Source organism: Guyanagaster necrorhizus (genome assembly GCF_019112545.1).
Source record: "Guyanagaster necrorhizus MCA 3950 unplaced genomic scaffold BT62scaffold_2, whole genome shotgun sequence".
Lineage (NCBI taxonomy): Eukaryota > Fungi > Basidiomycota > Agaricomycetes > Agaricales > Physalacriaceae > Guyanagaster > Guyanagaster necrorhizus.
In genome coordinates, this window is record NW_025064881.1 from 2,296,036 (window position 1) to 2,323,023 (window position 26,988).

General features: G+C 48.6%; 15 protein-coding genes across 15 annotated transcripts; 6 read left to right on the forward strand and 9 right to left on the reverse strand.

Moving 5' to 3' along the window:
- The first annotated feature begins 20 nt into the window (after positions 1 to 20).
- On the forward strand, positions 21 to 732 carry BT62DRAFT_941447 (secE/sec61-gamma protein). Its single transcript, XM_043187793.1, has 5 exons — positions 21 to 110; positions 160 to 193; positions 249 to 336; positions 390 to 404; positions 454 to 732. Exons 1-5 carry the CDS (start codon positions 48 to 50, stop codon positions 464 to 466), a joined length of 213 nt encoding a protein of 70 aa, XP_043045824.1. The 5' UTR covers positions 21 to 47; the 3' UTR covers positions 467 to 732.
- On the reverse strand, positions 344 to 2,326 carry BT62DRAFT_298067 (uncharacterized protein). Its single transcript, XM_043180402.1, has 12 exons — positions 2,110 to 2,326; positions 1,870 to 2,053; positions 1,717 to 1,812; positions 1,630 to 1,663; positions 1,517 to 1,582; positions 1,416 to 1,469; positions 1,289 to 1,359; positions 1,173 to 1,234; positions 990 to 1,122; positions 871 to 932; positions 786 to 823; positions 344 to 732 (listed from the first exon to the last, which is right to left on the reverse strand). Exons 1-12 carry the CDS (start codon positions 2,132 to 2,134, stop codon positions 571 to 573), a joined length of 987 nt encoding a protein of 328 aa, XP_043045825.1. The 5' UTR covers positions 2,135 to 2,326; the 3' UTR covers positions 344 to 570.
- Positions 2,327 to 2,343: 17 nt separating this feature from the next.
- Positions 2,344 to 5,132, reverse strand: BT62DRAFT_298265 (uncharacterized protein). Its single transcript, XM_043180403.1, has 9 exons — positions 5,116 to 5,132; positions 4,703 to 5,045; positions 3,822 to 4,647; positions 3,567 to 3,765; positions 3,407 to 3,516; positions 3,244 to 3,333; positions 3,077 to 3,193; positions 2,728 to 3,020; positions 2,344 to 2,670 (listed from the first exon to the last, which is right to left on the reverse strand). The coding sequence occupies exons 2-9, from the start codon at positions 4,868 to 4,870 to the stop codon at positions 2,437 to 2,439; spliced, it is 2,037 nt and encodes a 678-aa protein (XP_043045826.1). The 5' UTR covers positions 4,871 to 5,045; positions 5,116 to 5,132; the 3' UTR covers positions 2,344 to 2,436.
- A 578-nt stretch (positions 5,133 to 5,710) lies between these two features.
- Positions 5,711 to 7,294, reverse strand: BT62DRAFT_990582 (DUF1751-domain-containing protein). The gene is made up of 6 exons (XM_043190241.1): positions 6,969 to 7,294; positions 6,751 to 6,920; positions 6,586 to 6,703; positions 6,326 to 6,537; positions 6,124 to 6,264; positions 5,711 to 6,070 (listed from the first exon to the last, which is right to left on the reverse strand). Exons 1-6 carry the CDS (start codon positions 7,182 to 7,184, stop codon positions 5,839 to 5,841), a joined length of 1,089 nt encoding a protein of 362 aa, XP_043045827.1. The 5' UTR covers positions 7,185 to 7,294; the 3' UTR covers positions 5,711 to 5,838.
- BT62DRAFT_1071478 (DUF1754-domain-containing protein) lies at positions 7,225 to 8,069 on the forward strand (the record flags this gene model as incomplete). The annotated part of the gene is made up of 5 exons (XM_043178761.1): positions 7,225 to 7,319; positions 7,375 to 7,437; positions 7,487 to 7,685; positions 7,740 to 7,844; positions 7,895 to 8,069. 5 exons carry the CDS (start codon positions 7,225 to 7,227, stop codon positions 7,907 to 7,909), a joined length of 477 nt encoding a protein of 158 aa, XP_043045828.1. The 3' UTR covers positions 7,910 to 8,069.
- A 35-nt stretch (positions 8,070 to 8,104) lies between these two features.
- BT62DRAFT_1071479 (uncharacterized protein) lies at positions 8,105 to 10,353 on the forward strand (the record flags this gene model as incomplete). Its single annotated transcript, XM_043178762.1, has 7 exons — positions 8,105 to 8,320; positions 8,390 to 8,488; positions 8,556 to 8,709; positions 8,774 to 8,990; positions 9,148 to 9,374; positions 9,500 to 9,634; positions 9,694 to 10,353. The coding sequence occupies exons 1-7, from the start codon at positions 8,166 to 8,168 to the stop codon at positions 10,351 to 10,353; spliced, it is 1,647 nt and encodes a 548-aa protein (XP_043045829.1). The 5' UTR covers positions 8,105 to 8,165.
- Positions 10,354 to 10,789: 436 nt separating this feature from the next.
- Positions 10,790 to 13,599, forward strand: BT62DRAFT_960381 (mitochondrial intermediate peptidase). The gene is made up of 4 exons (XM_043188550.1): positions 10,790 to 11,408; positions 11,460 to 11,976; positions 12,032 to 12,691; positions 12,746 to 13,599. The coding sequence occupies exons 1-4, from the start codon at positions 10,872 to 10,874 to the stop codon at positions 13,372 to 13,374; spliced, it is 2,343 nt and encodes a 780-aa protein (XP_043045830.1). The 5' UTR covers positions 10,790 to 10,871; the 3' UTR covers positions 13,375 to 13,599.
- Positions 13,472 to 14,426, reverse strand: BT62DRAFT_977873 (short-chain alcohol dehydrogenase; the record flags this gene model as incomplete). The annotated part of the gene is made up of 3 exons (XM_043189306.1): positions 13,472 to 13,705; positions 13,763 to 14,034; positions 14,093 to 14,426. 3 exons carry the CDS (start codon positions 14,424 to 14,426, stop codon positions 13,472 to 13,474), a joined length of 840 nt encoding a protein of 279 aa, XP_043045831.1.
- A 648-nt stretch (positions 14,427 to 15,074) lies between these two features.
- Positions 15,075 to 17,077, reverse strand: BT62DRAFT_1000073 (uncharacterized protein; the record flags this gene model as incomplete). The annotated part of the gene is made up of 14 exons (XM_043176608.1): positions 15,075 to 15,104; positions 15,160 to 15,180; positions 15,234 to 15,390; positions 15,442 to 15,487; positions 15,542 to 15,560; positions 15,619 to 15,687; positions 15,735 to 16,018; positions 16,071 to 16,181; positions 16,232 to 16,343; positions 16,403 to 16,458; positions 16,515 to 16,577; positions 16,633 to 16,693; positions 16,754 to 16,839; positions 16,894 to 17,077. 14 exons carry the CDS (start codon positions 17,075 to 17,077, stop codon positions 15,075 to 15,077), a joined length of 1,299 nt encoding a protein of 432 aa, XP_043045832.1.
- A 562-nt stretch (positions 17,078 to 17,639) lies between these two features.
- Positions 17,640 to 18,766, forward strand: BT62DRAFT_298757 (deoxyribose-phosphate aldolase). The gene is made up of 5 exons (XM_043180406.1): positions 17,640 to 17,700; positions 17,752 to 17,961; positions 18,017 to 18,138; positions 18,186 to 18,578; positions 18,632 to 18,766. Exons 2-5 carry the CDS (start codon positions 17,752 to 17,754, stop codon positions 18,684 to 18,686), a joined length of 780 nt encoding a protein of 259 aa, XP_043045833.1. The 5' UTR covers positions 17,640 to 17,700; the 3' UTR covers positions 18,687 to 18,766.
- On the reverse strand, positions 18,623 to 20,241 carry BT62DRAFT_298726 (proline racemase). Its single transcript, XM_043180405.1, has 3 exons — positions 19,967 to 20,241; positions 19,701 to 19,914; positions 18,623 to 19,651 (listed from the first exon to the last, which is right to left on the reverse strand). The coding sequence occupies exons 1-3, from the start codon at positions 20,036 to 20,038 to the stop codon at positions 18,846 to 18,848; spliced, it is 1,092 nt and encodes a 363-aa protein (XP_043045834.1). The 5' UTR covers positions 20,039 to 20,241; the 3' UTR covers positions 18,623 to 18,845.
- Positions 20,242 to 21,180, reverse strand: BT62DRAFT_298725 (uncharacterized protein). The gene is made up of 3 exons (XM_043180404.1): positions 20,580 to 21,180; positions 20,350 to 20,532; positions 20,242 to 20,298 (listed from the first exon to the last, which is right to left on the reverse strand). Exons 1-2 carry the CDS (start codon positions 21,021 to 21,023, stop codon positions 20,497 to 20,499), a joined length of 480 nt encoding a protein of 159 aa, XP_043045835.1. The 5' UTR covers positions 21,024 to 21,180; the 3' UTR covers positions 20,242 to 20,298; positions 20,350 to 20,496.
- Positions 21,084 to 22,026, reverse strand: BT62DRAFT_298807 (uncharacterized protein). The gene is made up of 2 exons (XM_043180407.1): positions 21,304 to 22,026; positions 21,084 to 21,246 (listed from the first exon to the last, which is right to left on the reverse strand). The coding sequence occupies exon 1, from the start codon at positions 21,924 to 21,926 to the stop codon at positions 21,396 to 21,398; it is 531 nt and encodes a 176-aa protein (XP_043045836.1). The 5' UTR covers positions 21,927 to 22,026; the 3' UTR covers positions 21,084 to 21,246; positions 21,304 to 21,395.
- Positions 21,996 to 25,196, forward strand: BT62DRAFT_298962 (uncharacterized protein). The gene is made up of 3 exons (XM_043180408.1): positions 21,996 to 23,441; positions 23,496 to 23,522; positions 23,579 to 25,196. Exons 1-3 carry the CDS (start codon positions 22,128 to 22,130, stop codon positions 24,992 to 24,994), a joined length of 2,757 nt encoding a protein of 918 aa, XP_043045837.1. The 5' UTR covers positions 21,996 to 22,127; the 3' UTR covers positions 24,995 to 25,196.
- BT62DRAFT_926539 (uncharacterized protein) lies at positions 25,115 to 26,958 on the reverse strand. Its single transcript, XM_043185059.1, has 3 exons — positions 26,429 to 26,958; positions 26,260 to 26,376; positions 25,115 to 26,211 (listed from the first exon to the last, which is right to left on the reverse strand). Exons 1-3 carry the CDS (start codon positions 26,888 to 26,890, stop codon positions 25,399 to 25,401), a joined length of 1,392 nt encoding a protein of 463 aa, XP_043045838.1. The 5' UTR covers positions 26,891 to 26,958; the 3' UTR covers positions 25,115 to 25,398.
- Positions 26,959 to 26,988: the final 30 nt, after the last annotated feature.

Consider the following 26,988-nt stretch of genomic DNA (forward strand, 5'->3'; position numbering starts at 1 on the left):
CTTCCTGATCGCTCGTTTCACTGCTTCTTCTTACCACCACCATCGTCATGTCTGAAAAACTACGGGAATTCATCGAAATACCTCAGCAATTTGCTCGTGACGGGAACCAGGTCCGTTGCCTGCTACAGATACGATTTTCTTGTGTTCATCTTGAAATAGTTCCTTACACGTTGCACAAAACCTTCCTCGAAAGGTCAGTTTGCTACTCAACCTCCTCCCGCCCCCTTCTCAACTCTTTTTTTTCGTAGAATTCGTTCAGATTTGCCGTGCTGTTGCTGTAGGCTTTGCCGTCATGGGATTTATCGGCTACTTTGTCAAGCTCATTCATATCCCGATGTGCGTTACCTTTCTTAGGGGGCATGTTCTCCTTTCTTACAATATTTTTGTAGCAACAATATTCTTGTGTATGTTCGCAGTATTCTACTTTCTATATGTACTGACAGCATTCTGCAGTGGAGGTGCTTAATTCGGTTCTTCACCTGTATCAGACTTTGGAATGGACGAACTTGTGTGGTTGTAAAGCTCGATGCCATCCTGCTTTTGCCTCAAATATTATATGCCAGCGTAAAGTTATACGTTTCCTAGCGGTAATACAGATACAGAGGAATCACAAGTGGGACCCTGGATCTGTGTAAGGCGAAGATTACTAGTAGATCCATAGCTTAATAGGTTTTGGGAGGAAATGTTCGCAGGCGGTTGTGGTCTGCAGAAACGCCAAGCTCGTAACAAGTCCTATGAAGACCATTAGATCGGTATAGAAAGCTTATGTGGAAACATAGTCTAACAGCTTGCGATCCAAAGACCACCACGGCGGTAAGAGGAACTGAGAAGACATTAAAAAATGAAATGTGAATCATGCTACCCGCTTACCGGATGCCTGAACCATGTATGGCCAAGGAGTGTTGAAATTAGACAAGAAGAACACTGCTACGCTGTTGACGCAGTCGACAGTCAACCCGTGGGATTGATATTAAGTGACATCCACCGACCTGAATACAACAATAGAATATACATTGAATAGAAGCACTCGTAACAAGAGGGATGGTGATGCTCTCCGAGATGCTAACGGAAACACTCTTGATATATGTGCCCACATTCTGCAGTATCTCACGACGAGGATCACTTGAAATATGATGGATTAGTCAATGATTACTCTGTCTTCTTGCGCCTACCTTCAAGCACAACCAGCACTGCCATCACAATGACACAGAAGGTCGGAACGACGTAGCGATTACTGCTTAAGCAAATTGAGACCTTCATATTTCATGAATAAAAGCGTGAAACGTACAAGCCCACATTGTGGAGTGTACAATAAAGACCATTGGAGGCGTAGATGCGCTCAGGGTGAAGTTTTCCAAGCTTCCATGGGCCATATTTGTTGTCAATTTCTGCGGTTTATAGGAAAGACGACTTACAGTGCCAGCCACCAAAGCAAATATGAGAAAGACGAGATAAGGTAGCACCAGAAACTGATGCGGGTCAAGGCGTGCTCTGAGTAAAGAGAATATGCGCTCACAATCTTAACGCTATCGGGCCGTTTAGCTGTGTTACTCGGGGAGGGTTCTTGGAATGTTTGCCAGATCTGAGAAAATTATCAACAATTAGAACAAGATGACCGAAGCTAAGCACCTGAAAAACAACTAAAAGTCCTGCCACAGCCGACCTACCGATACCAGTTATTACGCGTTCGATGTGCATCAGAAAGAAGTGACTCACATAGACGGTGCTCCTTGTACCATAGCACTTTGGACCAGACACACCTTACTTGGGGAAGAGGTGGTTGCATCGACTTGCCAACTGCCAGTGTACAGTCTACGCAGCAATCACTGTAAGGCAACGCAGAGGGGAAGGGTCCAGAGGGCAGCTCACAGTATACAATACGATATAGAGTAGACGACAAAGGTAATCCAGAGATTGACCAGTGTAGGATGGCGGACGACGTTTTTGGAGAAGGCCCAAGTGAGAATGATAATGGGGACACCGACTTGACCTCCTGCAATGTGAAGGGCGATGAAAACCTGCCTCAAGCTTGCGTCACCAACGATGCTAATTTCTGCATCACCTGCATCCAATGAGATAGTCGAGACGGCAAGAAAAGAATGGACTCACTTTGGAACTCCACCGAGATGCTCATTTACTTCACTGGAGACTGGACGCTCTCCAGAGTGTGGGGTGCAGTCATCAATAGGCAAGGTGACAAGAAAAAAAAATACTAGCCATCTGTTAAAGAGATGCGATGCCTTGTATCATTTGTAGAATCTAGATAGTAAGGCCGGCCACGATAAATGAACAGGCGATGCTTGGACCTGATCAACACATACTGATGCCGAGCGCTTTAGGTACGTGCAGTGTCCAAGATCATGACATTAAATAAACCAAATGCATTGTTGTTGAACTCATGCTTTAAGCCTCTAGTTACGACACTAGGGCTACTACTCATCCTACTAAAAGCAGACCGAAGCGAGATGATGCTTTCGCCACATCTATCGCGGGCTGGAAAGCCTGATCTAAAAGCGGTGATCCAAACGGTAGAAGCGTTGCGAGCTTGTCGTTGCTGTGCGACAATGATGATGGAGTGTTCCTTAAAAGAATGCCAAAGAGCACTTGAGTCCGAGCAATATAATCAGAGACACTGCGCTCGATATCTTCTTGGCTTGGTAACTCGACAACCTACAAACGCATGGCAACTTGAGCCATGGTGACAAGAAAAAGTAAGAGTGTCATCACCGTCTCACGGATGTGCACAGCTTTCTCATCCAGGAGTTGGCGAACATCTGTCCAGTCGCTTCCCATCCTGACGTCGATCAGTTTCTGTAGAAATATAAGATCACACAACGTTTGGATACTGCCGGCGTCAAAACGATTCCGGAGGAACTGCGCAATGAATATTTGAAGGGTCCAGTCAACAAGATTACTTTGACGCCTTAGGTCGCGAGAGATTCCCAATTCCTGCATTGCGTGTGTCAATGAAAGTAACGCGCCCATTAGATCTGGGGACGGAACAGTTGACATAGGAGAGGCTAAATCCAACAACATGAGCTTCATATTTCGATAGTAAAGAAAAACGCCGCCATACACGGAAGTATGGGAGGGAGTGACCGATGCCAGTGAGTAGATATTATGTTCGAAATCGTATATGAACGCCAACGATCGACGATATCGTCGCGACACAACTTCACCTTGTTACGAAAATCTGAAAGATCGCATGACATCGAGACACACTGAAAGTGGGATAAAACCAACCTTTCTCCACACCGACACCGACAGATACGTCGGTGACAAAGCTCGAGTACGTGGCGAGCTCGTCTGCAAGCTGAGCGACAAATACAAGTCCTTTAATGTCTGACACCCCAAAGGAGATTGACTTTTTGAGTTACACCACGGAAAATCAAGGACAAAAACTAACGTGAACTGTCAGTAATGCTTTCCGAAGCATTGTTAAGAGCGTCAACTACTCCGAAACACAACGTCGCAGCTTGCGGTCGATACTCGTTCCGAAGGCGGGTAACCAAAGCACTACTCAGATGATCAGAATTGGAACGCACAAACCAGACAAAAGAACTGACTTTGAATTATCCCCAGTCAGCACTTGAGACAAGTCATGCTGGATAGATCGGGCACAGTTTTCAAGAATCCGGAGCACGTCATCCAACAGTGTTGTCCTGCCCAAAAGCTGCTTTCGCAATGTGCTCTTATACTTCTGGAATGAAGCATCCATAGGTCCAAAAGAAGCCGCGGGCAAAGGTGGCGTTCGAAATAAATTGTCTGCTGCGTGTTAAAAATCTGAGATCATTGAGTTGAGAAAATGGGTCCAAGCGTACCTATCCGCGCGTCCATATTTTCACCAAACGATAGTACTACTGCCGAAAGAGATGCACCGAAGGACGCTTGGGTGCTGATTAAGGAGGCTTTCCAGATTTCTGCAATTCGTCTCCGGCAGACATCATCAAAAATGAGATTTGTGTCTTCTATCTCCTGCTCTTTCATACTTGAGGACGAATATATCCATTTGCGAACTGTGGATCGCAAGCTCCAGACATCCTTGACAGAGGGGACATCCAGAAACCAGCGATCAAGAGCGCTCTGGAGATTTTGTGACGACTTCTTGAACCAGTCCTCAACTTTCTGAATAAGATGTGAAGGGGGAACGCGCGATGATGATGAATCGAGATCGACATAAGGCTTATAAGATTTCAAATTCTGGGGGAGGAACATGAAATGAGTGGATGATGGTAAGGTCATTAACAAAGCCTGTGTCGTCAATTGAAGTTCTGCAGGAAGTGCATTCTGGGCAGGAGGCAGGACAGAGTCGGATTGTATGTGTTCCAATACAGATGCAACCATGGACTTCTGGGAGTCCTTGTCTTCAAAGACGTCTCTGGCTGTTTTGATGGTCAAGGCAATGGTGTCTAGCGCGACCCGAGCGGCATCCTTAATTTGCTTGACAGTGTGCTTAGGGCTAACCATGTTCATTTCTGGAATGTGTCCGTTCGCTTGGGGCAAAGAGGGCGAGACCGACCTTTTTCTCTGGCCCCACGATATCGCCGTATGAAGTGATCTAGACCGTTGATCCAAAAAGACAGATAATGTCTCTGTAAGTGGACGCGAATCCAACAGATGCAAAGTAAGCAGGGTGGCACATGTATCCTACAAAATGCTCAGGTTCGGAAATGTAAAATATGGAGCGGAGGAGAATACGTACGGACGAGGATGTGTCATATTCTCGCAGGGACATCGTGGCTTTGTGCACAATCTGAGAACGGAACTGAGATACTGCATCCCATTGTCGTTGTATGAGAGGAAATTGGTCCTGATGATATGGAACTTGAGCGTAGAAAATGGGTCCAATATGCAGAACGTACCAGTGCATCCAGCCCTTGACTAGTCCAAGTCTCCTCCTCTTGTTGGTCGTGTTGTATCAATGCACGATGCACAACGCGCGAAAGAAGCAACAACCACGCAGCAGTGAAGTATTTCTTCCTTTCGATAAGTCTCCACAGATGTTCTGGTGCGTCTAACAGTAATTTTATGTGCGCAGAGAGTAACTGCAACGTGTACAAGTGAGCATCTAAATATTTCTGAGCTACATGTAGACCCAAGTTGCATGCGAAGTACCTTGCGTTCCATTCACGGATACTTTTCGTGGGAGTTTGGGCTCTTCTTGGGCCAGAATGGCACTCTTAGTCTCGTCTAAGGCCTCGATTACACGTTTGGACGAGCGGGCTATCGAAATGATGGAAGAAGAAGCTTGCAGAAGATCACGGTATCGTTCTCTGTGCTCTCAGTTATAGCTTTTAACATGCATTTGATACAAATGCACGTACCCAACCATCAACCGCAGTTCCTCCTGCTTAGCGTCAGCATCGGCTCTAGCAAGTTCATCTCAAATGAACACATGTTCGGGAAGCAAAATTGACATGTCGTAGATACCTCAGCTGTTGCTGGACGAATTTGACCTGGGAAATGGTGTATTTTGTGAACAGTTCATCAGGATCCAAGTCGTCTGCTGGAGATAGCTTGGATAGAGAGAGCTTCTTGGACGATCCAGAGGACCCGCCACGGCTCATAGCGGGAGGTATCACATTTGGAACATGCCCGTTGGCCACTGACATTGACGAACTGCTGGCAGAAAGGATAGAGGGCCTTCGAGACATGGTGGCCCACTGGCACGGAATGAAATGTAATTTACGTAAGCCGCACCTTTATCAGACTGGAGCATTGGAAGAATGATTTCTTCAGACGAGTTCGTGAACATAAAATAGGTAAGACGTAGACAAGTGCACTAGCGTAAATGTTTTCGAAGATGTACAGCGAGAAAGGGAAAATCCATGCAGAGCTCTACCGACCATCCATTTGGCTCGGATCACCTATATCGGATTCCCCGACATTCTTTTTGCCATTGAAATGGTCTTTTGAGGGAGGTGAGGGCATAGCAATACCGTCCCCTCGAGAAAGAGCAGCGGCCGGAGGGGGCCGAGGAGTTTGAAGTGCAACTCCATCTGCGGATGTGGAGCCGACTGGAGAAGAGGTATTTGCTAACCTTTGATCAAGAGCCTTCAGGGCCATGGCACTGTGAAATATTGCGTTTAGTCAAACGACTACAACTGGGAGAAAACCATATACCGTCTCCTCTCAGCTTCAGCTCTAGCACTCCCAGGTACTTGGCTATATAATCCGCTTTCCAGGTCTCCATGAGTTATGGGTATAAGATGGAAACGGTTGGCTGTGGAAAACACGAAGTTTCCGAGTAGAGTAAGTGGGTAACTGCAATAATGCAATAATGTGTTAGAAACAACCGGCGAAGATGGATGAGGAGAAATCTTACTGCAAGAATGGAGGAAACCAAGACACCAAGGAAAATGTTTCACTTCTATCACCGTATGTGTCGGCTCCACCAACAGTATCGCTAGTATTCTTCTTGTAAAAGCGGAGATACACCCAGCTGACATACCAACCAAACTGAATGATTATCCAGGGACATTGAAACCCGATGATAGTCATGACGGTGGACAGAGTCAGGTAGGCCATAGGAAGGTTCTGAAAACAAAGTTAATGATATTTTGGAGCAGACGAGCAATATCCCACCTTGACACGGGTTTTAAGCACACCCATAACCTGAACCTGATGCTCAGGTATCAACTGCGTGAATGCAACAAGGAGTGCAATTTGCAAGGACATCTGGCCATGATACTCCATTCCATATCTGCATGTATGTGAGCTCAACACCGAAGTGTATGTAGGTATACGCACAGAAAGAGGTCCGCATTCTTCGTGGCAACGAACTCCATCCAATTGAATGCAAAACCGATGATATTCGACACTCCAACAGAGACTACAATAAACTTGAGTGTCTCGATGCTTCCCCATAGCCGTTCAAGATATTTCAAGGATGCGGGCACGAAGATGATTGTGACCACAAACTAGGTTACACTCTTAGTGCTTCATCATGCCGAAAAGAAACTCCATACCTCATAGATGCTCGTCTCAACTAGAGCCGACGTTACGAATGTCCAGGGATAAAAGATACTTGATCCAGGAATAAGAGTCAAATACGGCGTTGAACCAACATCTTTCCATCGCAGCCAGGCGTAAAACAGGGAGAATATGACAGTCACCGCAGTAAACGACCGTGTCACGATAGGAATTGATGAAATGAAGAGGAGAGGCGACGAAAGAACCGCCATAGTTGGTCAGTGAATGAGGTATCGCCTAGGAATTTGTCGGATGGAGCGTCAGCAACTTATGAGGGGGACGAAACTTGGACCAGAGCAACGCAGTGCCGCGAAAACCACGTGGAATCCCTTTTTGGGAACAGAAAAGTGCTCCTCATGGGACTTATGCAACTTTGACAGGCCTCTTGATGTCGGATTATAGCGTTCGTCCGGGTGGCTCGCTCAAACTCAAGGGCAGCGTCACAGATGGTGGCGTCGTGAAAAAGTAAGTACCGTTTCCTTGTTAGCCAGCAGAAGCTAATAGTCTCTCATAGGAAGAAGAAAAAGTCCAAAACTGAGAAGACTGACTCGGACCGACTTGATGAACGGGAGTCCGTTAAAGAACGCTTTGTCCAGGAAGATGACAATCCTGGTTCTGCCACTGGCAGTGGTCGGAACTCTCCGGCAGTGGTTGGGAGCAGCTCTCGCAAAACAGAGGCAGAACGAAGATTTGAAATGGTGCAGAGGCGGCGGGTACGTGTGTCGTTTCTTCTGACCGAGAGCGTTATTGAGACTGCTGTTTCGTAGCTGGCCAAACGAGTTAGTAAGCTAGCAAATAAGACGCACAAGGATCGCGTCAATGAATTCAATTCCCACTTGGAATCCCTTAGTGAACACCATGACATTCCAAAAGTACGAAAACTGCCATCCCCTCAGAATTTCTTATCTGACCTCAATTGCAGGTTGGGCCAGGATAAGATATCTGTGCTCCTCCATTGGCTGCATATTCTCTACTTTGCGTTTCTGGAACTGTTACGTATGGTTGGAGGCGTTCTGTTGCATATATCGTGCAGCGGTGGATACTTTGTAATATATTTGGAACCTTTTGAGTCAATAACGCAGTAGGGATAATATCGGACTGTTGCGTGCGTGAGGGTGTGACAGTAACAGATCAAGTTAGTCTATTAACTCCTTTTACAACGACCACCACAACAGTCGCTCTGTTTTGTGGCAATGCCTCCCTCAAAACCAGACTTCAAGGACCACATCTGTCCGCCGTCGAATGCTATACATCCCTCTGACCGCTGGGAATCTCTTTTCGTTTACTCATTTATCTGCAAATTCACCAATCTGCAGGGAAAGGTCGACGGGCTCGAGACTCCAATGGAGTGAGTTATGATTTTTGCATCGTCGTGGCGCTGGTTTTACGATTTCATGACGGGTTTCATCGTACACAGCTTGGAAAATGCCCTCTTGACGCAGGAACCAAATCTAATATTGAGCCAAGTGCTTAGTCGGTTTATATTGAACCTCAGGCCACAAACGCGTAATGTGGGGTGAGAACATGTTTTGGCACGTTGTATCAGCATTGCATGTGTTCTAATGTTACGCGTAAAACGCCAGCATAGGTCAGATATCTTCTACCGTGGCCAATGTCCTCGCCGAGTTCTTCAAAACATCTGAGAGAACCGTGTTCTGGAATGAAGATCTCCAAAGGAACGTGGATCCTCTTACTGGCTTAGAAGGAGGGTTCTTTGCCGCCAGTTGGGATTTAAAGGTACGTGAATTGGCAGTACACAATCCTTCAAAAGCTGATCTTTTGGTGCTTGGATTCATATCAGCTCAATGTGTTGCGTCAGCTCGTTGAATTACAACTCGTCCACAGCGCCGATATCAAGGCCAAACTTGATCGCGCGTGGGGAGTCGCTCCACATAAACAAAAGAAGAAAGAAAGCGATTCATCCCGCCCAGGAGCGGAAGACCCTTTCAGTCAGAAGCGGCTTCAGCTCTTGCCCATTGGACAAGATGCGGATCGCAAACGTTACTGGATAGCAGATGGTCCGTGCACTCACTCTTCACGTTTAATCCATATATTTGCGTGTATTTGCCAGCCAGACATCCTTTTCTTTATGTGTCGTTTTATTTTTGTTCATGGTGTCCTGTGCCGTCTTGTATCGTGATCCATGATTGCTGACTGTATTCTTGTACATACCAGATTCTCCCCGGATCTACGTTTCGACCAATCCCTGGAAGATGTCCTCTACCTTTGAGACCTTAGCATCCACGCGCGAAGAGTACATGGCTGTTATCGAGAGTCTCAAAGCCTCCACACCTACTCCTAAAAAGTCTCCTCGCGTCGCTGTTAAACGAGGAGAGGCGCAACATTCAGCTCTGATCTCATCACTCGAGGAACGTGTTCCAGCTATAGACGCCGAAATAGCAGTGAGTTTCATTCAGAACTTTGTCTTCCACATATGGAGGCTTCTTACTATGGGAGGACCACATTCTTTGAATGGTCATCGTCGTTGAATCACCGAACCCTATGACTAATTTGCCTCTTTTGAAAGCGTGCACAAAGGGCTCGTCGCAAAATGGAACAAAGATTGGCTCTGTACGCTCAAGCAGACCTAAGAGAAACTCGAACCCGACGTCAAACCCGGAAGCCGGATTACGTGTATCACATACAGGATCTTGACAGTGATGTCAGTAGCACACTGGTTCCAGGTAGTCCCCCAGCTGACATTCTTCGTTTTCATCTTAGAATGATGCCGACGAGTACAGATACCAAGAAGACGATGGTTATGATGAGGATGAGGACTTTGCAAATGATCAGGACTCTGATGCCAAATCGTCGAGAAAACGTCACAGATTCACAAATGTTGAACCACGACGGTCCACTCGGACGTCCGCAAGGTCCAATGGCAAACGAGAAGCGTCTGCAGATGATCCCTGGGGGAGCTGGCGGGGGGAGCGACGTTCCACGCGTCTTGGAGCACCTGCAGATACCCAATTTGATGCCGGACCACCGACGAAACGGGCGCGGACAGCAGACAGTACTGTCAGCACGAATTCTGGAGATTTGCGTATCTCCCCGGTAGATCCGCCGCTGCAAACCAGCAAAAATGGGCTAGGAATTAAAGCTTCTGGTGCAGCGGCACTGAAACCCACAGAAGTGGCATTGGAACAGATTGCCGGAAAGAAGCGGTCAAAATACTGGGTGTACGCTGTAGAGCCTTCAATGCTTTCGGTTGAGCCGGAGGATCGGGCGCCGACGATGAATGAGATGGAAACGAACGGAAAAGAGAGGAATGGCAATGGTAATGGCGATGTCTCCATGTCACCCTCCGTTAACGAAATGGAAGATGATTCAGACTATCCCAAGAGCATGGAAGGCAGCCTGTCGCCTATAGAATCGTCATAGCAATATACGCCCGACTATTACAACCTACTGCATAAACATTATCTTAACGTACAAGTATTTGCATTGCCTCACATCAATTGTTCATATATACCCTCATTAAACGACTATTAACCGGCGTCTCTCAAACATGTCGATCTCTCCGTTCACGATTGTCAGAATTTCAGAATTTCGGACCGACTCAAGAAAATCTCGTTAGATCAGAATTCCCGTGGTCGATCAAAAGTTGTATCGATATTATTTAATTTCACCAGAGACTGAAAGGTTGTGAAACTAAAATATCTATATAGCTTATACACCCTGTTACCCTCAGTCTCTCGCTCATCAAATTATATCTTGCAGTGGCAAGACTCCCAACGAATAAGGAGACTGCAATTTTCAGATGATCATCATGCGGCAAAGTCCGTATTTAGATTGGTCGGTACACGTGGAAGGTGAGGCCAGAACTTTTTTACGAGTCCGTTTGTCAGTTCCGGACTCGCGCCTCTTGGCGCTGCCTTTCCGTTTTGTCTTCCACCTTCATGATCATCAGAGCCGCCCGCAATGCCTTCACGACTTCCACCCCCAGCCAGCCATTCCGCTTTCAAGGCTGTCTCGTTGCCAAACGAGAGTCTCTACGTCGCCGTACGACCCGGCGAAGCTCGTCGACCCATGCACCTCACCCTACGATCCCCGCATCAACGGACGACAAAGCGCTGCTGACCCTCTTCGACAACCCGCGAGATGGCTTCAAGCTGTCGCCATTTTCGAGGACAGGGCTCTTTGGACATCGGTCCTTGGCTCACCCGCAGGGACTGATATCGCTTGCCAATGCGACTTACATACGGGCCCAGGTGCTTACGAACCGTATTTTACGGGCGCGGGAGTCGAGAGACGAGATGTTCAAGGTGGTGAAGAACCTTGATCGGCTGAGTGATATGCTTTGCGGCGTCATAGATCTTGCAGAGCTTGTTAGGAACGCACACCCGGACAGGGCATGGGTGGATGCAGCAAATACGGCATATGAGACATTGTGCGAGTTCATGAATGTACTGAATACTCATGTTGGTCTCTACCAAGTACGTCCTTGAATCGTTTTGATGTCTATTTTTGCCAACTCGATCAATTAGGTACTCAAGTCTGTTCTCTCCGATCCTGACATCGTCAAGTCCCTCTCCCCAGAGGCACATAAAACTGCCCTCATATTCTGGCATGACTTTGAACAGTCTGCCATTAACCTCCCACCGGACCAGCGAGATAAATTCGTCTCATTGTCGACAGAAATTCTAGTCCTCGGCCGGCAGTTCTTGAAGGATGTGACGGCCCTTCGTCCCCCTGCGGCCATTAAACCCTCGGAACTGGCGGGTTTGAAAGATCAGGGAATGGGTGTCAGGCTACAGCTTCAAGCTCGATTTACTCAGCGTGATCTCATGGTATATCCTGGTTCATTGCAAGCACAGATGATCATGCGCTCCGCACCAGCAGAGGAACCCCGTCGACGCGTTTATATTGCAGCTAACTCGAGTACCCCCGAACAAATCTCTGTCTTAGAACGGTTGCTTCGTACACGAGCGGAGCTCGCACGTCTTGTGGGACGTGAAAGCTTTGCCCATCTTTCTCTCGACAACAAGATGGCAAAGTCGCCGGGTGAGTCTCACGTTGGCTTTTTACGGTCTTGCATACCCATCAACCCTCTTATTAGACCATGTCCATCATTTTCTTGATGCTCTCATGAATTATACGAGGCCATATGCCCGATTTGCGCTACGGGCCCTTAGTCTCCGAAAGCAGGAACACCTTAGTACATCTCCCTTTCCTATCATCCAAGCATGGGACCGCGACTTTTACTGCCCTCCTGAACCTCCAGCACCACCAATGACACTCCCTCCGCTCACCGTCGGCACAATATTTATGGGCCTCTCACGATTATTCCGTCATTTATATGGTATCACCCTTCGTCCAGCAGAAACCGCTGCGGGCGAAGTATGGCACTCGGACGTACACAAGCTAGAGGTTGTAGACGAGGAGAAGGGGATCATTGGATGGATTTATGCAGATCTGTTTGCGAGGCGCGGCAAGGCAAGTGGAGCGGCTCATTATACAGTGAGATGTTCTCGGCGTACCGATGACGACGACGAAGCAAACGATGAGATGCCAGAAGGGGCGGTATATGATTTGCGGGAATCAATAGAATTTGAAGCAATAAAGAGGCACCGATTGCCTGGCCAAGACGGGGTATATCAGCTCCCCTTGGTCGTGCTACTCTGCGAATTTACGAGACCGACGATCTCTCGGGGTCCCACAGAATTGGAATGGCAGGACGTCAAGACCCTCTTCCATGAGATGGGACATGCCATGCATTGTCAGTAGAACAATTTCTATCCTATTTTTCATTTGCTCAATACTTTCATCCCAGCTATGATTGGGCGCACCGAATACCAGAATGTGTCTGGAACGCGCTGTGCTACCGATTTCGTCGAGCTACCTTCCATTCTCATGGAACATTTCCTCTACTCAGGTGACGTCCTCTCCCTCTTCGATGTCTCTGCAACATCCAACATTCGCCAATCAATAAATCACCATGAAGATCCTTGTCACGCCATCGACACATACTCCCAAATACTCCTCGCAGCGCTTGATCAGACGTATCATTCCCCCGTCGCGCTCGACTCCTCCTTCGATTCCACTCAGGCTTACGCTAATTTGCACAATACACGAGGACTCATCCCTTACGTACCGGGAACGTCATTCCAGACACAGTTTGGACATCTCTTCAGCTATGGTGCAACGTACTACTCGTACTTGTTCGATCGCGCAATTGCCTCACGAGTTTGGCGAAACGTGTTCTCAGCGGATCCACTAAAGAGGGAGTTGGGAGAGAAGTTTAAAGGTGATGTGTTGCGTTACGGAGGGGGGAGGGACCCGTGGAAGATGGTTGCCAATATTCTTAGCAAACCAGAGTTGGAAAGTGGAGATGCCGAGGCGATGAGAGAGGTAGGACAGTGGAGAATTGAGGATGAGGTCGGCTCGTTTGATAGGCATTAAAATTTTCAGATGATCAGCGACTGATGTGTGCATTTGGATAATTAGACAAAGAACATATCGAGGTAACATATACACACACAGCGTACAAGGATGGCTTTCACGCGAAGAAGGATCTCATGTGCTTCACATATTCTCCGTCGCTGCTCGACTCATATCGTGCCTTGATGAAACCTCTTGTGTCGTTCCCGACAAAATAGCGCAGCCGATCTGTCTCGTCAGTCGCAGCAGCGTAAATCATGTCTGCGACATTGTCCGATGATATCATCGGTGCGGCAGACATCTTCTTATAGACGTTCGCGGTCTTCATTGCGTAGGCTGCGTATGATGGAGCCTGCGAAAGAGCCTGTCAGACGTGGAGAAGGGAGAAGTCGGTGTCGAGTGTACGTACCTTTGACAGGTCCATGGGTGTTAATGCTGCCGAGGTAGCGTTGAAGTTCGTCGACGTGACACCCCCGTGGGGTATGACACTCTTTACGAAGATATTCTGGGAAGCGAGCTCATATGAAAGTGCCTCGGTAAAGCCTTCCAATGCAAACTTGGAGGCACAATACATGGAGAGCATCGGAAGAGTGAACACACCAGCGCCAGAGCTGATGTTTATTATTCCTCCTCCCTCAATACGCAAGTGAGGTAGGAAGGTTCGTATTACATCCATTACACCTAGAATCAGCATAACCTTGAGTATATTAAATTTCAGGATCTCACAGGGAACACAAACCAAATACATTGACATCAAACTGCCTCCTCACCTGCTCAGGCGAAAGCATCTCAAATATCCCGCTTTGACCATATCCAGCGGAATTGACTAGTAGATCGACCTTTGAGAATTTCTCAATAGCTGCTTCGATGGCGGGGCTGATGGAGCTTGGATCTGCAACGTCCATTTGGACTAGTAGCACGCGAGAAGGATCAAGAGATTTGAGTGGATTCTCTTGGGAAGTGTCGCGGAGGGTGCCCACAACATTCCAGCCTTTTGCGTGAAATAGTTTGGCGGTGGCGAGGCCAATGCCAGAAGATGTGCCGGTGATGAAGATCGTCTTGACGTTGGACATGCTCTGAATCAAATATTATGGTCAAGAATACAAGTAACGGCTTCTCTTATATCACAACTTAGTGCCGTGTACACGCAAGCCTTGGTGCAAAGGTCTGGTGGGAGTTGATTCAGCGAGCGTGAGACTAGAACTATGGCCGTAATGAGGCCGCGTACGCTCACCGGCAATCAACTTGAAAGTTGAAAATATAGTAATCAGGATAGAATATCTTAGAGTTCGGGGACCCCGGGGGTTTCAAAGGTATGTCGAGGGCAATTTACGGAGCATGAAAAATGTAGGTTATCACAATTATGGAGTGATCGAAACTAGCAAACAGTGTTATTTACTCTCTGGGAGGAAGAGGAGGAGGATATTTATTCTAGTTGATATACCTGAGAAGGAAACTAACCAGAGTCCGTACTACACACCGTAGCACCTAACACACTCTGGAGCGTTATGTAGTCTTTTTTGTACCGGTTTATTCAAAAAAAAAAAGTCCCATATAATATACAGCGCGGGACAGCACATGCAGCGGATGAATTGAGAGCCTCTGAATCAATGATGATGATGGTCTGCTAATTAAATCGACTGGGATAAGATATCATCGCGGCATGCGATTGTCACGGAATTATTTGCGACGGTAGTACTCGCAGTTTCCGGTAGATCTTGCTATGGATTCCATCGAACAGTCTTCATATCCTATTCTGAAGCGTCAGTGCCGTTCTCACAAATAATCCCAAGATGGAATGCTGACAAGAGGCTCGGGACTGGACAGCTTTGGGAAACAGCATGTCAGAAATATATCGGGTCATAGCACAGAAAGCATACCTGCGGGTCCTGGCGAAAGTTCATATCTGAAAACTTATCGTTGCGACGCTGGATAGATAGCCCCATCTTGATGCGTTCTTCCTGCCACAGTCGCAACTTCTCGGAGTAAATCTGCACCTCTTCGAAAACTTTGCAAAAGTTCTTGAAGATTTCATACCTAATATCAAATTCAATTTGGTGAAGGAAGTAGAAGATAGATTGAACGCACTTGACATGCAACATCAGACTAGCAAGTAAAGGATAGGACTCATTGCCTGGTCATGAGTGAACCTGAGTAAGCGAATTTAGAAGGTGCCGGATAAACGCACTGCACTTCTTTATCAAAGCCTGGTAAGGATGACTAGTAAGCTAACAGATACAAGATGACAGGCTTATTTGTACTGACTTGAGTCAAGGACATTCCACCAGGAACTTCCCATGTCTGCTGATGATCCTTGCATGATGATATACACACCTGTTCAAGTAAGCCATCGGAACAGGACCCCGACTTAACCAACTTACAACGTTCGCTACCTTCCTCCGCTTCACAGGAAGAGGACAAAAGCCATTGCAGCACATCCGCACGGGAGAGCCGAGGTTGGACACTTGTACGGGGGATTCACATTGCTCGGTCGCTTCAAGGCATGAAGGTGCGTCCGCCTGTGTAGAGTCTATGGAAAGTGATTTTGCTAGCATTCTGGGGGAATCATTAAAGGACTCGTTGATCAGACGCTGAATAGACGTCTTGCGAGAGGTAATGCCCTTCTTGTTTGTCAACTGATATACGGTTCTGCACGACACAGTGTCTGAGAGGGGTTGAGATTTGGTATCCGGTGATGACTGAGAAAGCTTACTTACCCACGGTATGCCAGCGAAGTATGTCCCAGAGAGGCCGTGGATAAGAAGTTCTCTGGCGAAGATGGAGATACGGCCCTCTAAAGTCCCGGTTGCAGCGGAAATGCTCTAGATCTACTAGTATGTTACTCGAAGAAGTTGTCAAGGGAGTAATTAAAGCATACCCAATAGAGACGCAGAGTGACATGTATCCAGGACGGCCTTGGTGATGTATAAGGGACAAAGAAATTGAACCATAGGTGGAGACACACCGTCATATGACAGGTCGCTGGAAGACTATCGACGAGATGCCTCCTGAGTACCTAACAAGCTCATTTGGAATTTGAGAAAGGAACAGTTTCCGGAACACTTGCATCATCTTTGATAATCTTGCCGTCCATAGCTATCAAGCCTGAGCGTCATTAGAACGAAACGCGGTAGGGTCAAACAGAAAATCCTCAGACTTACATTCATCCATACCATCTTCCTCGGTCCCATCCAGGTTCTCTACCTGTGTTCCATGTCCTGAGTCTACATCCAGTCACTGTCTGGAATCTGGATAACATCCATGAGACAAAAATCTTACAATGGAAGAAGAAATATTCCCCATCCTTGGGATCAAGAACGAGTTGCTGAATATGTCGAAGCTGGAGAAGTTGTATGGTTGAAACTTGCTTCGAGGGAGGTATGTATAAACATGAGCCTACAATGTTATCGCGCGTTGGTAAAAGTTCAGTAGGTCCTTCATTGTCCATGAGAGTCACGATATTGTCGGCCTTGTACCCGTAGTTATCTAGGACACAGAATAAGCGACACTAGCCCAAGATAAGGCGATGGAGAAAGATACTGGTGAGCAGTTCTCTCATGTGCTCGACATCGACGTGTGATCCAACCAAGGGCGCTGCAGCTATGTCTCCTTGTTGCCTGCCCTTGTCATCGGATAATTTGTTGATTCCAATAAGAAGAGCTCTCTTTCGAGGAATTTCTTGGGTTATTTCATGAGTCAGAATCTGAGGTTGGGTTTCAATCATTGGGGAACAAAAATAAGGGCTATGTTCTATACCGCTCTTTTATCTAGAGATGGCTTGAGAAAACAGGGCGGATAGGGCGGTGCTCTATTCGAACGGGGTAAAAATGATGGCAATGTGCGTGTAGTGCCTACCAGTGATCAATTGCGGAGCGAGGAGTTCGGATCTGCGCCTGAAATTGTAGACTTTTGATGTATTATTGCAAAGTTCTTTGGCCTGATGCCAGACCTAGCATATGGAATTACTAAACTAGTCATGATGGTACATGCATGAGCAGGGCCTACTGACTGAGCTGGCAACTTTTGTGGGCGTCTGCTGTGTGAGTTTGGTAGGTCTAACCCAAAATACTGTTCCTTGCCCAATTCGAGCGCGAGACACTTGTTTTCATATTCCATTCTCCCCGTCAAACCTGTGCACCCGTTAATAAATATGTGAAGAGCATAAATACTACTCCGTTCAAGCTTGGTTCTTTGGGGCAATGTTGCGAGGCGCTGAAATGCCGCTTAGCGCTGAGGAGAGTTCTTGTGGACGTTGTGGACAGATTCACTGCCATATGATGACGTACGATGATCACGATCTCATTGTTCCGTCTTTACGGCCAGGACCCAGCGCAGCTCCAGTGAATAGTACGTCTACATGTATCAACTAATATCCTGAAGTTGACTTCCAATGGCCAGATGGCACGAACAAACGAAGAATGGGCAGTATTAGTATCCGCCAAAATATCAGAGGTTCAGAGAGCAGGGAAGCCCAACGTGAACTCGCTACATTTTACTTCCCCCAACTCCGATTTTGCTCGCACAATCGACCACACCCTTCTCAGGCCTGACGCGACTCCCGCCCAAATCGATAAATTGTGTGACGAAGCTGTCAAGTTCAAGTTCAAGGTGCCTATCCCCCTTTTCGCGATATCCGTCACCAATGTATATGTTTCTATCATAGTCCTGTTGCGTGAATGGTGCAAATATCCCTCAGGTTACTTCTCGTCTTATTGGAACATCTACGATACCTTGTGCTGTGATTGGGTTTCCCCTCGGTGCATCGAAAACGGAAGTTAAGGCATTGTGCGTTTTCCGCCATATCTTTGCATTCTGTCTGATATTTCCTCCAGTGAAGCTTCTCAGGCCATATCAGACGGTGCAAAAGAGATCGACATGGCCCTCAATGTCGGCGCCCTTAAAGCAGGAGACTATTCTCTCGTATTCGCTGACGTCCGTGCCGTCGTTCTGGCTTGTGGGACTACTCCGCTCAAAGTCATTCTCGAAACCGTTTTCCTGACCGACGAGGAGATCATCGCAGCTTCTTTCATGGTTGCTGATGCGGGAGCGGCATTCGTGAAGACTTGCACGGGCTTTCTGGGTGGCGGAGCAACTGCAAGGCACGTATCACTTATGCGCACGGCAGTAGCTTTCATGCCAGGCGTGCAAGTCAAGGCATCGGCTGGAATCCGAAATTTTGACAAGTGTTTGGAAATGCTTGAGGCTGGGGCCGATAGGATTGGGACGTGAGTCAATATTTTCCTAGACTACAGCTAGGTGTGCTAATGGTCATGCATAGCTCTTCTGGAGTCGCTATCATGGGGGAAGGTACGAGTGAAACGGGGACGTATTAAGATGAAGTGTAATTACACACTCGTTCTCTGGAGAACCAAGATTTGTTTTGTTGCAGAAATCAGTCGAGGCTCTTTGTTTGCTGAACATCGCGAGACTGACCATTCGATCTAATTGCCAATGCTATCGCTACCATTACTCGACCATTTCATCCCTTGCATCTACTCAGGAAAACTCAAGACAAAGCCGTCCTTCAGCGGATCTTGCTCCTCACACACGAAGGCACTGGCTCCAGTATAGTTCGCCTTGCCTTTAACCTTAACCACGATCCCCTCTTCCCGCAGTTCCATTGCAGACCCTTGAAAGCCCAGCGTATCCTTCTGCAAACTGACCACTGACTCATATCTCCACCACTCATCCGTCCCGATGCCTAACCACCCCTCCTCGACAGCCAAGGCTACCCTGGCCATTACGCCTGACCCTGTTGGGCTCCGATCGACTTGCCCACCTGCAAAAAAACACAGTCCCAACTCTCCTCTCGGCCCCCCCTGCGTCTTGTCAGTGACAATTACTCCGTACAAGAATTCGAGATCGCGTTCCGTCGGGTGCTTGATTATCTCCTCTTGTGTGGCCTTCAAGTTGACGAGTCTCTCGATTGCCGCCGCTGCCTCAGCGATATTATCCTTTACACCAAGCTGTTGCACAGAGACGAGCGCGTAGAATGCCCCTCCATACGCGACATCTACTGTCACTTGTTCTCTCGATATACACCCTCGCTCATTCAGAGGGATGTCTACCAATAACCCACGCTTACTCACAAAACTCGGTGCGCCTAGGAAGGTGACCTCATTGGAGTTGAAGGGGACACTGACACGTATCACCCCACAGGGCGCGTGGATCCTCAGTTCTGTTGTGCCATTCACTGTTCTAAGCGTGTCACGACGAGGAAACATTTCCAAGTCGCGCGTATCGACGAGGAAACGGCCCAGTGCGATCGTTGCATGGCCACACATTGTCGAATAGCCCTCTACTTGAGTGAGCAACGTCAACGAGAACGTAATTCACTGTACATGCACCATTATGACAAAAGAGGACCCCAATATCTGCCTCGCCGCTTCTCGTGAGCTCAGTTTCCTGCACGAGGATGGCACCATACATCCCTGCGTGCCCACGGGGTTCTAGCATCAGCCGTCGTCGGATGTTATCGTGGTGCTCCTTTGCGTAGCGCCGTTTTTCAAGGAGGGTAGTCCCAAGCAGAGGTGGGTAGCCGGAGATGACGATTCGCGTTGGCTAGTAACAGTAAGTCTGCACGTAGTAGCCTATAAATGCTCCAGAAACGTGCCTCCCCTGATGTATGCATCTCCACTGTCATGATAACATTTTGTCGCGAAAGTAGAGAGTTAAATGTATCCATGATGGCGATCAGACAAAGCTTGCGTAGGCTGGGGATTTCAGGACAATATGCTTGATATGGCAAATTGGTCCCAGTCTACCGACGTCGGCTCATTTCGTATTGCTCGTACTCATCCTGTGCGCACAGGACACAAGAAACCATATAGCTAGACTACCTCGAGCTCTCAACTGAGCTACGTCGTCCATTGGTTCTCTTCTCTTCTCGCAACTTTTCTCGCTACATTCCTATCTGCCTGTTCGCTCGGATGCAGCTCGTCGTATCTAACGTCGGACGTCAGAATGGCTTCTCAAGCAGTCCCCAAATGGGTTGACCAGAGAAAACTATCCAGATCCGACCCTTAAGCCATTGTGCATACACCAGTAGAGCTCTCATTCCCCTCCATCAATGGCGCCGTGCGTTAAGGTGGGTAGTGTACATGTCTGAAGAGAGCGTGCGAGTCAAAGATTCCTATACACCGATTAGGCGTAGAGGATCGTGGAGTTTAACGGGATCATCTACACACTTAGTAAGCGAATGTCTTAAGTTTGGAACAGTGACATACATTCTGAACCAAGGAATTCCTCGCTCCATCTTTGTACAGGACCTTCGTCCAATCAACAACCATGCACTTCACAACATCCACAATGGACGCGTCATTGCTCCCTGTGAGGATTGAGTACCTACCTGGGTCGTTCGTCCCGATCCATTGTGTGTACAGCGTCTCTCTGGCGTCCAACACAATCGAACCATTATCGTTCTCAGCTAAATACAGCGGCCGCTGGCTTTCGAACACGGAGGGGAAGGGCCAGTAAATTATCCTATTTGAACACGTAGCACTGAAACGCGCGAAAGGGAATAGAGTAAGGTTAGCGTACTGCGCGGTGCAAACAAGCCACGGGATCTGCCGTTGCTGACGGAAACAACATCGGTCTAGTTGTCCCCGAAGGTTGACGAGGTTCTTGATTTGGGCCAGGGCTAGGATGGGGAGAGTGAGGAGAAGAAACATCGGGAAGGGTTGATATGGATTGGGGGTTTATGAGGATGGAATGTCGTTGTTCTTGGTGGTGAGGAAAAGAAGCGCGAATGTCGGGCCAAATGACCTAGTCGTACGCTTTTTGAGTGCTAGAAACACATTGACGAGCGAAAAAATTGGTAGACAGAGCTAGATTGAATGGAAGAAGAAGATGCATGATATTTTCTGTGCTTGTTCGGCTGGGTCTCGACAGGCACTTAGAATACGTGATTTTTTTTCAGCTAAAGACATGAGAGGAAACAAGTGCTCTTACTGTTTCTTGTTCCATCTTTAAGATCAGCCTCTACGTTATTGCACGATAGCTAGATGATTAAGCTGGTCCATTGCCGCACATTTGACGAACCTCTAGCGGCCACTACTTCGTGAATAGATCAAATCCCTCAGCCTTTCCCAATCTGCTTGTCTCCTAAAACATTCAGGACCTCGGAACGATCGGCCAGCATGCGTGAGAATGGCCTTGGGTTCTGAAGAGGGTGGGTAACCAGAACTTGAACCGCTGGGAAGTTTGGTTCTAGCTACAGGCCGGGTTGGCAAATGCAAGGTAACCGGGCAACTCGGATTCGAGTTGGGCTGGGAATGGCTTCTACTTCGGTGTAGTATGTTCCTTAATTTTGTAGAGAATCCAACAGACCAGCGAAGCTGTCCCTCTCGAGAAAGGGGGCACCGAGGAAGTCGTCCAAGCAGTTCTAATGCGAAAACTGAGGTCTGCTTCCACACCCTTGAAAAAGTACCAGTGTTATCAATCATAGTAGACTTTTGAGTCGTAGTAGTAGTCACGAAACAGGCCCGGAACCAGTTCTCGCTCCCAACTGAACTATTCCGGACGCCTACCAACGCGGGGGGCCACCAAGATTGTCGATGCACCGGGATTTGCATCCAATCACACAAAGAGGTGCTAAAAAGGCTCAGTTGCCTCGGGTGCCGCTCTGAAATAGCCTGATTATCTAACAGCAGGTCTTGTCCTCGAACCGCGAGGATCCAAGTTTCTCTTCACCTCTACCTCTTTGTTGTCATCTTCCTTTCCTCCTTTTAAATTTCTTTATAGCTTCACGCATCCCGGGTTGCATCACTGTCTCAATGGCTAGAAAGAGCCAGTCTGTCTCGTTCCCACCTACGGCACTTGGAGGTATCGGATCAGGCCTACCACCACCAGCGATGCAGACCAGTGCTCCCTTTGTTACATCTGACGCGCCCAAGAATGAGGATCGCCGGTCGTTGCCTCAGGGACGGTCATTCCTGTGGGGCTTGTTTTCGTCGTCGTCGTCGCCCAAGGAACCCAAGAATGTGCGAACGAAGCTATCCAAGGCGCCACCGACGGCCTTCAGCACAACTATGAAGTCCCTGCCGGAACCCAGAATTGGAAGCATCTCGCCGGAACTGTACAACGACCCCGCTTTCTCGTCTGATCCGCGTTCCCATCTTCTCTCCAATTCCTATTATTTCCTTGGTCCTGTTCCACTGCCCGGACAATCCTCCTTGAAACACGAGCAACCCATTGATGACAGTTCTCGCCATTCAGAACAGTCAAAACAGTCATCGGTTTCTCCCACAGACATCAAAGTTTCCGGGGTTACTCCATCCTCATTTGTCAGTGCTGGTCCCTCTTCTTCCGCATCTACGCCGTCTTTATCTTTCGTACAAACTCCTTCCCCCGTAACATCTACTCCTTCATCGTCAACGTCCCACGCGACCGCCATGCCACCATTACAACCGTTGACTGCTGAACCTCGTTCACGTTCACCTCACCATCCAGCAACGTATAAACTACGCATTCATAATCCTGACATATCCAACGATGATCCTCCTTCATATGATGAAAGTACGAGCATTCCCATTCGTTCTGAAAAGCGTGGGGATCCTCGCATAGACAACTCGCCTCCTTCAGAAGCAGAACCATCTGCTGCAGCGCTCCGGGAATCGCCTACTCACTCTCAGCGAACATCACCGTACGAAACACGTTCACACTCGCCTGCACGTTCATTTTCTTCCCCTAATCATTCTGCCCTGGTGGCAGACTCTCAAGCATCCCAGCCACCACAGTTACCCCCTCAGAATATACCCCAACAGATGTATCAATATCAGCAGCAGCCGGCACAGCGCCCATCTACTTCTCGCCACACCACACCAGAGAAGTCACATCCCGAGGAAGAAGCGCCGCAGCCAACACGCAGAAACGCGCCACTCATTCTTCGATATGACCCTCCTCCAGAACCCCAGCCCACGGCTGAGGAACATCACCAGGCCCGTGCTCAGGCCAAGCGTGGCCGGGCGAATCAGCTGGATCCTATCGATGAACTGGATCAAACGAATCCACTTGGTATGAGATTGCACCATGGCGGGCCTTACGAGGCTATACAGAAGGTTGTCAATTCCAAAAACAAGGAGCAACAGGTGTGTTCTATTGTAGAGAACCTTTGGTTACGATTACTCAACTACCTTCCGCAGAATCGTCCTCAGAGAAACCATAGCAATGTTTGTCGCCATCAAATAGTCTTTGGAGAAATAAGTTCACTGATTCCAATTTGCAGTCTTCCGTTGAGAATCTGCAGACTAGTGCAGCACCCGCTCCATTTACACCTTTTGGTGCACCACTAAACCTAACTCCGGGACAGATCCTCCCACATAATTTCCAGCTTTATTCCCAAGCCCGTCCTCTCCAGAATCAGGTTTCGACGCGTCAACAGCAAGCTCCCAGTCAGGATTCATACCAAACCCGTCTATATCAGCCAGCAGATGTGCAACCGCATCCCCTGCGAAGTCGCTCGTCCTCTGGTCAAGTACACCGAGCAGCTGATCAAGATCAATATCAGCGTGGTACCGGTGTACCATTCAACCCATATGACCTGGGCCCTATACACCATTCTCAGTCCCATCAGGCTCCACGATCTCATCAACCAGTTCCGCCCGTCACTCATCCCGCCGTCCCGGCCGTTCGGCCAGCTCGGTCTAACCAAAGTGTGCGACAAAGTCCACGACCCGTTACTCCAGTTCATGAGGACGAGGATGCATACGGGGGTATAGTAGATGCATATGGAGGAATAGAAGAAGAAGAGGCACCAGCTCTGGCGCCCATGGCACATAGGTCGGAACGCAGAAGTGCTCCTGTGCCTGCACCTGCTGCGAATGTTACACCCGGTTTGAACCTACAGCGTTCGCAGACCTCGGTCACTCCACGATATCCTAATGTTCCCCTCGGTTCTGCCACGCTCCGGGCCGAACCCATTAACGTCCCTCAACCGACACCTTATCCTTCGTCTTACGATGGTCACGGAAGGTCCAATGTTTCCTACACTCAGCCTCCTCCTCACGGGACACCGTACGAAAGCAATTCTAGAATACTTGATCCTGTTGGATACGAAGCCAGTCGAATGCGACAGCCATTCATGGATCAGCACAACCAGCCACCACCACAACGTATGGCACAGGCAATGGCACCGCAACCAATGGCAACTCCACGCATGGTTTATCAACAACTGGCGCCTCAGCAAAGGCCACCTCCTCCCGTTAGGCAACTGGCACCAAGCATTCAGTCTTCGTCTTCGGCTTATCGGAATGGGCCTCCCCCAAAACATCTTCCCAGCAATCTAGTAATGCCTACTCCTCTGCAAAACGCGCCTCCGAAAGCATCTTCGGTGTCTCAACCACACCGCATAGATCCTCGACACCAAGCATCGTCTCAATTCTCTGTGCATCATCAACCTCCACGACCGAGCACTGCTCCTTCAAAGGGTTTCGGGGTGGTGATGCTACCTTCGGAGAATCAGAAGATAGTGAGGAAGGGAAGCAGTGTAGCAGCGCGTGTTCCTACAACGGGGGTGGCATTCGCGGCAAGTATTGTTGACCCGACGTTTACGCGGCAGGCGTCTGTGAAACCCAAGGCGCTGCCTGTGCAGAAACAGAAGGTTCCTAAGAGGGTGCTGAGCAAGAAAAGAGTCGATTTTTGATGACTAGTAATGATTTCTCTATCTCCGTGCAGACCGTATACCTGTGTTTTTGATGTAATCTTGCTTTCGTTGTACCGTCCACATATCGAATACTTCATCTATGTAGTCTAATATCTCTTTGTGGACCTGTATAGTGTATCTTATTAGCAAATAGAAACTCCGTCATTTTCATGCATGATTGAAGAATATTTATACAGGTGCGAACATGAAGATTACTAATAATCTATGGCTACATAATTAACTTGCGAATTAGTAGTGGTAGTATAATGTGTCACTCTCCCCTGCCCTCCCATCACCTTGCGACCGGACTCGGCTGTCCTATAGGTGTGATATCATCTCTGACGCTTCCTAGCCATAACAACGACTAGAGCGGGCTGGGAAAGATATGCCTGGCTACGCGTTCCCTATGTGACAGGAACGAAGCCAGGAGGCGGTGAAGGGGAAGGGGAATATGACGTATATGACGAGGCAGAAGAGTCAATTTGAGAACCCCAGCTTGTTATTCGACTCGAGGGGGAAGAGGAAGAAGAGGAGCCCCTGCTCGGCGTCCGTCGAGAAGAAGAGCGCGATGGTTGCTGAGGCTTCAGATACGGCTTCCAAATTGTTCTCGACTTTCTCCTCGTTGCCCAACTGTTCTTGCCCCACTCCACACTCAACAGACCCGTCCGCCCGTGCCAGCTCCAGCTCCAGCTCCAGCTCTTCCATGCGTCCTCACCGACGTATGCCGCTGAGTGCCCCCGCAGATCGGTGGTGTAGCGGGCCGTGGCTGCTTCGCCCTTGTGCTCTTGCGGTGGGGCGTGGACGTTCATCCGGGCGAACATATGAGTTAGGTCGTCCATCGTCGGGGGTGTGGGTTTCATCGTGGTGGGGATGGTAGGTGGAGCGCGGGGCCAGGGGACTTGAAAGTGGAAAGCATGGGCGGGGTAGGGGAGGGGACGGAGAAAGGATGGAGACACTTCCCTGCCTTTGCCTTTGTAGTCGTTGGGTGTGGGTACGGGTATCGACTCGGAGGAGAGCGCGCCTGAGAACGCCGGTCTCGTCAAGCTGATGTACTTTTTCTCTGGGTCGTCATCCGGGTGCTGCTCCGGCTCTGGCGTAGGCTGGGAGTATGAAGGAGAAGGCAACGACGTGAGGAGCCTCTCGACGCTTCCGCTCGGGCCACGTGTGCGTGAAGGCGGGAATCCGGCTTTCTTCTGGACGCGGCGGTGGTTTTGGAACTACCGGCAGATTAGTCAACCATCACTGATAAGTATGGGGTCGCTCACCCAAACTTCGATCTGGCGTTCGGACATGTGGGTGTATTCTGCGATGGCGAGGCGCTCGGCGGCGGTGGGGTATGGTGTATGGTGGGTATAGATCATTAGCAGGAGGGGCGTATGGTTCTGGGAGACGGGTTAATAGGCGGTATGGCAGGGAGGGAAGGATGGGACATACAGTGTTGAATTGAGGGCGGGTTTCCCTTTCCTGTCTTTGTGCGGCGTCCTTGAGACGCGACATCATCGTATTCTTTGCACGAATATATCGGCCCATCAAATCTGGCAACGTCTGTGTAGCGAACACATCCTGGAAAAGAGAACCAAGCTGCTGAAGGTGAAACAACCTGGGACCGGGGACAGACATAGTTTGGTGCAAAGTCTGCTCATAGACCAGAGAGTATTGTGCCTGGAGCTCTCCGACCGCTGTGGTAAGGGAATTGCGCAATGTGGCGGGTACACGGTCATTTGAAAGCTCCAGTTTGACATCGTCGGGGAGTTGTAGGGCCAGCGAAGGCGAGATGGAGGGTGAGATAATATCATGAGAAGCGAGAAATCGATCAGCACCAATGGACCTGATAATTTGGGCGACACGAACGATATTCTGGAGGACATCCTGTCTGGCGCTGGACCGTAGCTGCATTTTCAGAGACGTATATGTGAGATAGCAAAGTGACCTGAACAATGCTGTTGTGCCATTTTAGGATAACAATAGAGACCCAGGACAATGCGGAGCTTGAA

What these genes read in the sequence shown, in the direction of transcription:
- BT62DRAFT_941447 (XM_043187793.1), top strand. Translation starts at nt 48, where the DNA reads ATGTCTGAAAAACTACGGGAATTCATCGAAATACCTCAGCAATTTGCT. An exon ending in TTGCTCGTGACGGGAACCAG is followed by an intron (nt 111 to 159) that starts GTCCGTTGCCTG and finishes ATCTTGAAATAG; the next exon opens with TTCCTTACACGTTGCACAAA. An exon ending in CACAAAACCTTCCTCGAAAG is followed by an intron (nt 194 to 248) that starts GTCAGTTTGCTA and finishes TTTTTTTCGTAG; the next exon opens with AATTCGTTCAGATTTGCCGT.
- BT62DRAFT_298067 (XM_043180402.1), bottom strand. Translation starts at nt 2,134, where the DNA reads ATGAGCATCTCGGTGGAGTTCCAAA. An exon ending in TCTATATCGTATTGTATACT is followed by an intron (nt 1,813 to 1,869) that starts GTGAGCTGCCCT and finishes ATTGCTGCGTAG; the next exon opens with ACTGTACACTGGCAGTTGGC. An exon ending in ATACATGGTTCAGGCATCCG is followed by an intron (nt 824 to 870) that starts GTAAGCGGGTAG and finishes ATGTCTTCTCAG; the next exon opens with TTCCTCTTACCGCCGTGGTG.
- BT62DRAFT_298265 (XM_043180403.1), bottom strand. Translation starts at nt 4,870, where the DNA reads ATGCACTGGTACGTTCTGCATATTGGACCCATTTTCTACGCTCAAGTT. An exon ending in AATATGACACATCCTCGTCC is followed by an intron (nt 4,648 to 4,702) that starts GTACGTATTCTC and finishes AGCATTTTGTAG; the next exon opens with GATACATGTGCCACCCTGCT. An exon ending in CTGACTGGGGATAATTCAAA is followed by an intron (nt 3,517 to 3,566) that starts GTCAGTTCTTTT and finishes TCATCTGAGTAG; the next exon opens with TGCTTTGGTTACCCGCCTTC.
- BT62DRAFT_990582 (XM_043190241.1), bottom strand. Translation starts at nt 7,184, where the DNA reads ATGGCGGTTCTTTCGTCGCCTCTCCTCTTCATTTCATCAATTCCTATC. An exon ending in TTGAGACGAGCATCTATGAG is followed by an intron (nt 6,921 to 6,968) that starts GTATGGAGTTTC and finishes AGTGTAACCTAG; the next exon opens with TTTGTGGTCACAATCATCTT. An exon ending in GCTGAAGCTGAGAGGAGACG is followed by an intron (nt 6,071 to 6,123) that starts GTATATGGTTTT and finishes AATATTTCACAG; the next exon opens with TGCCATGGCCCTGAAGGCTC.
- BT62DRAFT_960381 (XM_043188550.1), top strand. Translation starts at nt 10,872, where the DNA reads ATGATCATCAGAGCCGCCCGCAATGCCTTCACGACTTCCACCCCCAGC. An exon ending in CAAGATGGCAAAGTCGCCGG is followed by an intron (nt 11,977 to 12,031) that starts GTGAGTCTCACG and finishes CCCTCTTATTAG; the next exon opens with ACCATGTCCATCATTTTCTT. An exon ending in GATGGGACATGCCATGCATT is followed by an intron (nt 12,692 to 12,745) that starts GTCAGTAGAACA and finishes CTTTCATCCCAG; the next exon opens with CTATGATTGGGCGCACCGAA.
- BT62DRAFT_298757 (XM_043180406.1), top strand. Translation starts at nt 17,752, where the DNA reads ATGGCACGAACAAACGAAGAATGGGCAGTATTAGTATCCGCCAAAATA. An exon ending in AAAACGGAAGTTAAGGCATT is followed by an intron (nt 18,139 to 18,185) that starts GTGCGTTTTCCG and finishes TATTTCCTCCAG; the next exon opens with TGAAGCTTCTCAGGCCATAT. An exon ending in GGGGCCGATAGGATTGGGAC is followed by an intron (nt 18,579 to 18,631) that starts GTGAGTCAATAT and finishes GGTCATGCATAG; the next exon opens with CTCTTCTGGAGTCGCTATCA.
- BT62DRAFT_298726 (XM_043180405.1), bottom strand. Translation starts at nt 20,038, where the DNA reads ATGGATACATTTAACTCTCTACTTTCGCGACAAAATGTTATCATGACA. An exon ending in AGATGCATACATCAGGGGAG is followed by an intron (nt 19,915 to 19,966) that starts GCACGTTTCTGG and finishes TACTGTTACTAG; the next exon opens with CCAACGCGAATCGTCATCTC. An exon ending in GGTCCTCTTTTGTCATAATG is followed by an intron (nt 19,652 to 19,700) that starts GTGCATGTACAG and finishes TCACTCAAGTAG; the next exon opens with AGGGCTATTCGACAATGTGT.
- BT62DRAFT_298725 (XM_043180404.1), bottom strand. Translation starts at nt 21,023, where the DNA reads ATGTTTCTTCTCCTCACTCTCCCCATCCTAGCCCTGGCCCAAATCAAG. An exon ending in GGAATTCCTTGGTTCAGAAT is followed by an intron (nt 20,533 to 20,579) that starts GTATGTCACTGT and finishes CTAAGTGTGTAG; the next exon opens with ATGATCCCGTTAAACTCCAC.
- BT62DRAFT_298807 (XM_043180407.1), bottom strand. Translation starts at nt 21,926, where the DNA reads ATGCAAATCCCGGTGCATCGACAATCTTGGTGGCCCCCCGCGTTGGTA.
- BT62DRAFT_298962 (XM_043180408.1), top strand. Translation starts at nt 22,128, where the DNA reads ATGGCTAGAAAGAGCCAGTCTGTCTCGTTCCCACCTACGGCACTTGGA. An exon ending in CCAAAAACAAGGAGCAACAG is followed by an intron (nt 23,442 to 23,495) that starts GTGTGTTCTATT and finishes TACCTTCCGCAG; the next exon opens with AATCGTCCTCAGAGAAACCA. An exon ending in CTCAGAGAAACCATAGCAAT is followed by an intron (nt 23,523 to 23,578) that starts GTTTGTCGCCAT and finishes TCCAATTTGCAG; the next exon opens with TCTTCCGTTGAGAATCTGCA.
- BT62DRAFT_926539 (XM_043185059.1), bottom strand. Translation starts at nt 26,890, where the DNA reads ATGCAGCTACGGTCCAGCGCCAGACAGGATGTCCTCCAGAATATCGTT. An exon ending in CCCGCCCTCAATTCAACACT is followed by an intron (nt 26,377 to 26,428) that starts GTATGTCCCATC and finishes CCCGTCTCCCAG; the next exon opens with AACCATACGCCCCTCCTGCT. An exon ending in AACGCCAGATCGAAGTTTGG is followed by an intron (nt 26,212 to 26,259) that starts GTGAGCGACCCC and finishes ATCTGCCGGTAG; the next exon opens with TTCCAAAACCACCGCCGCGT.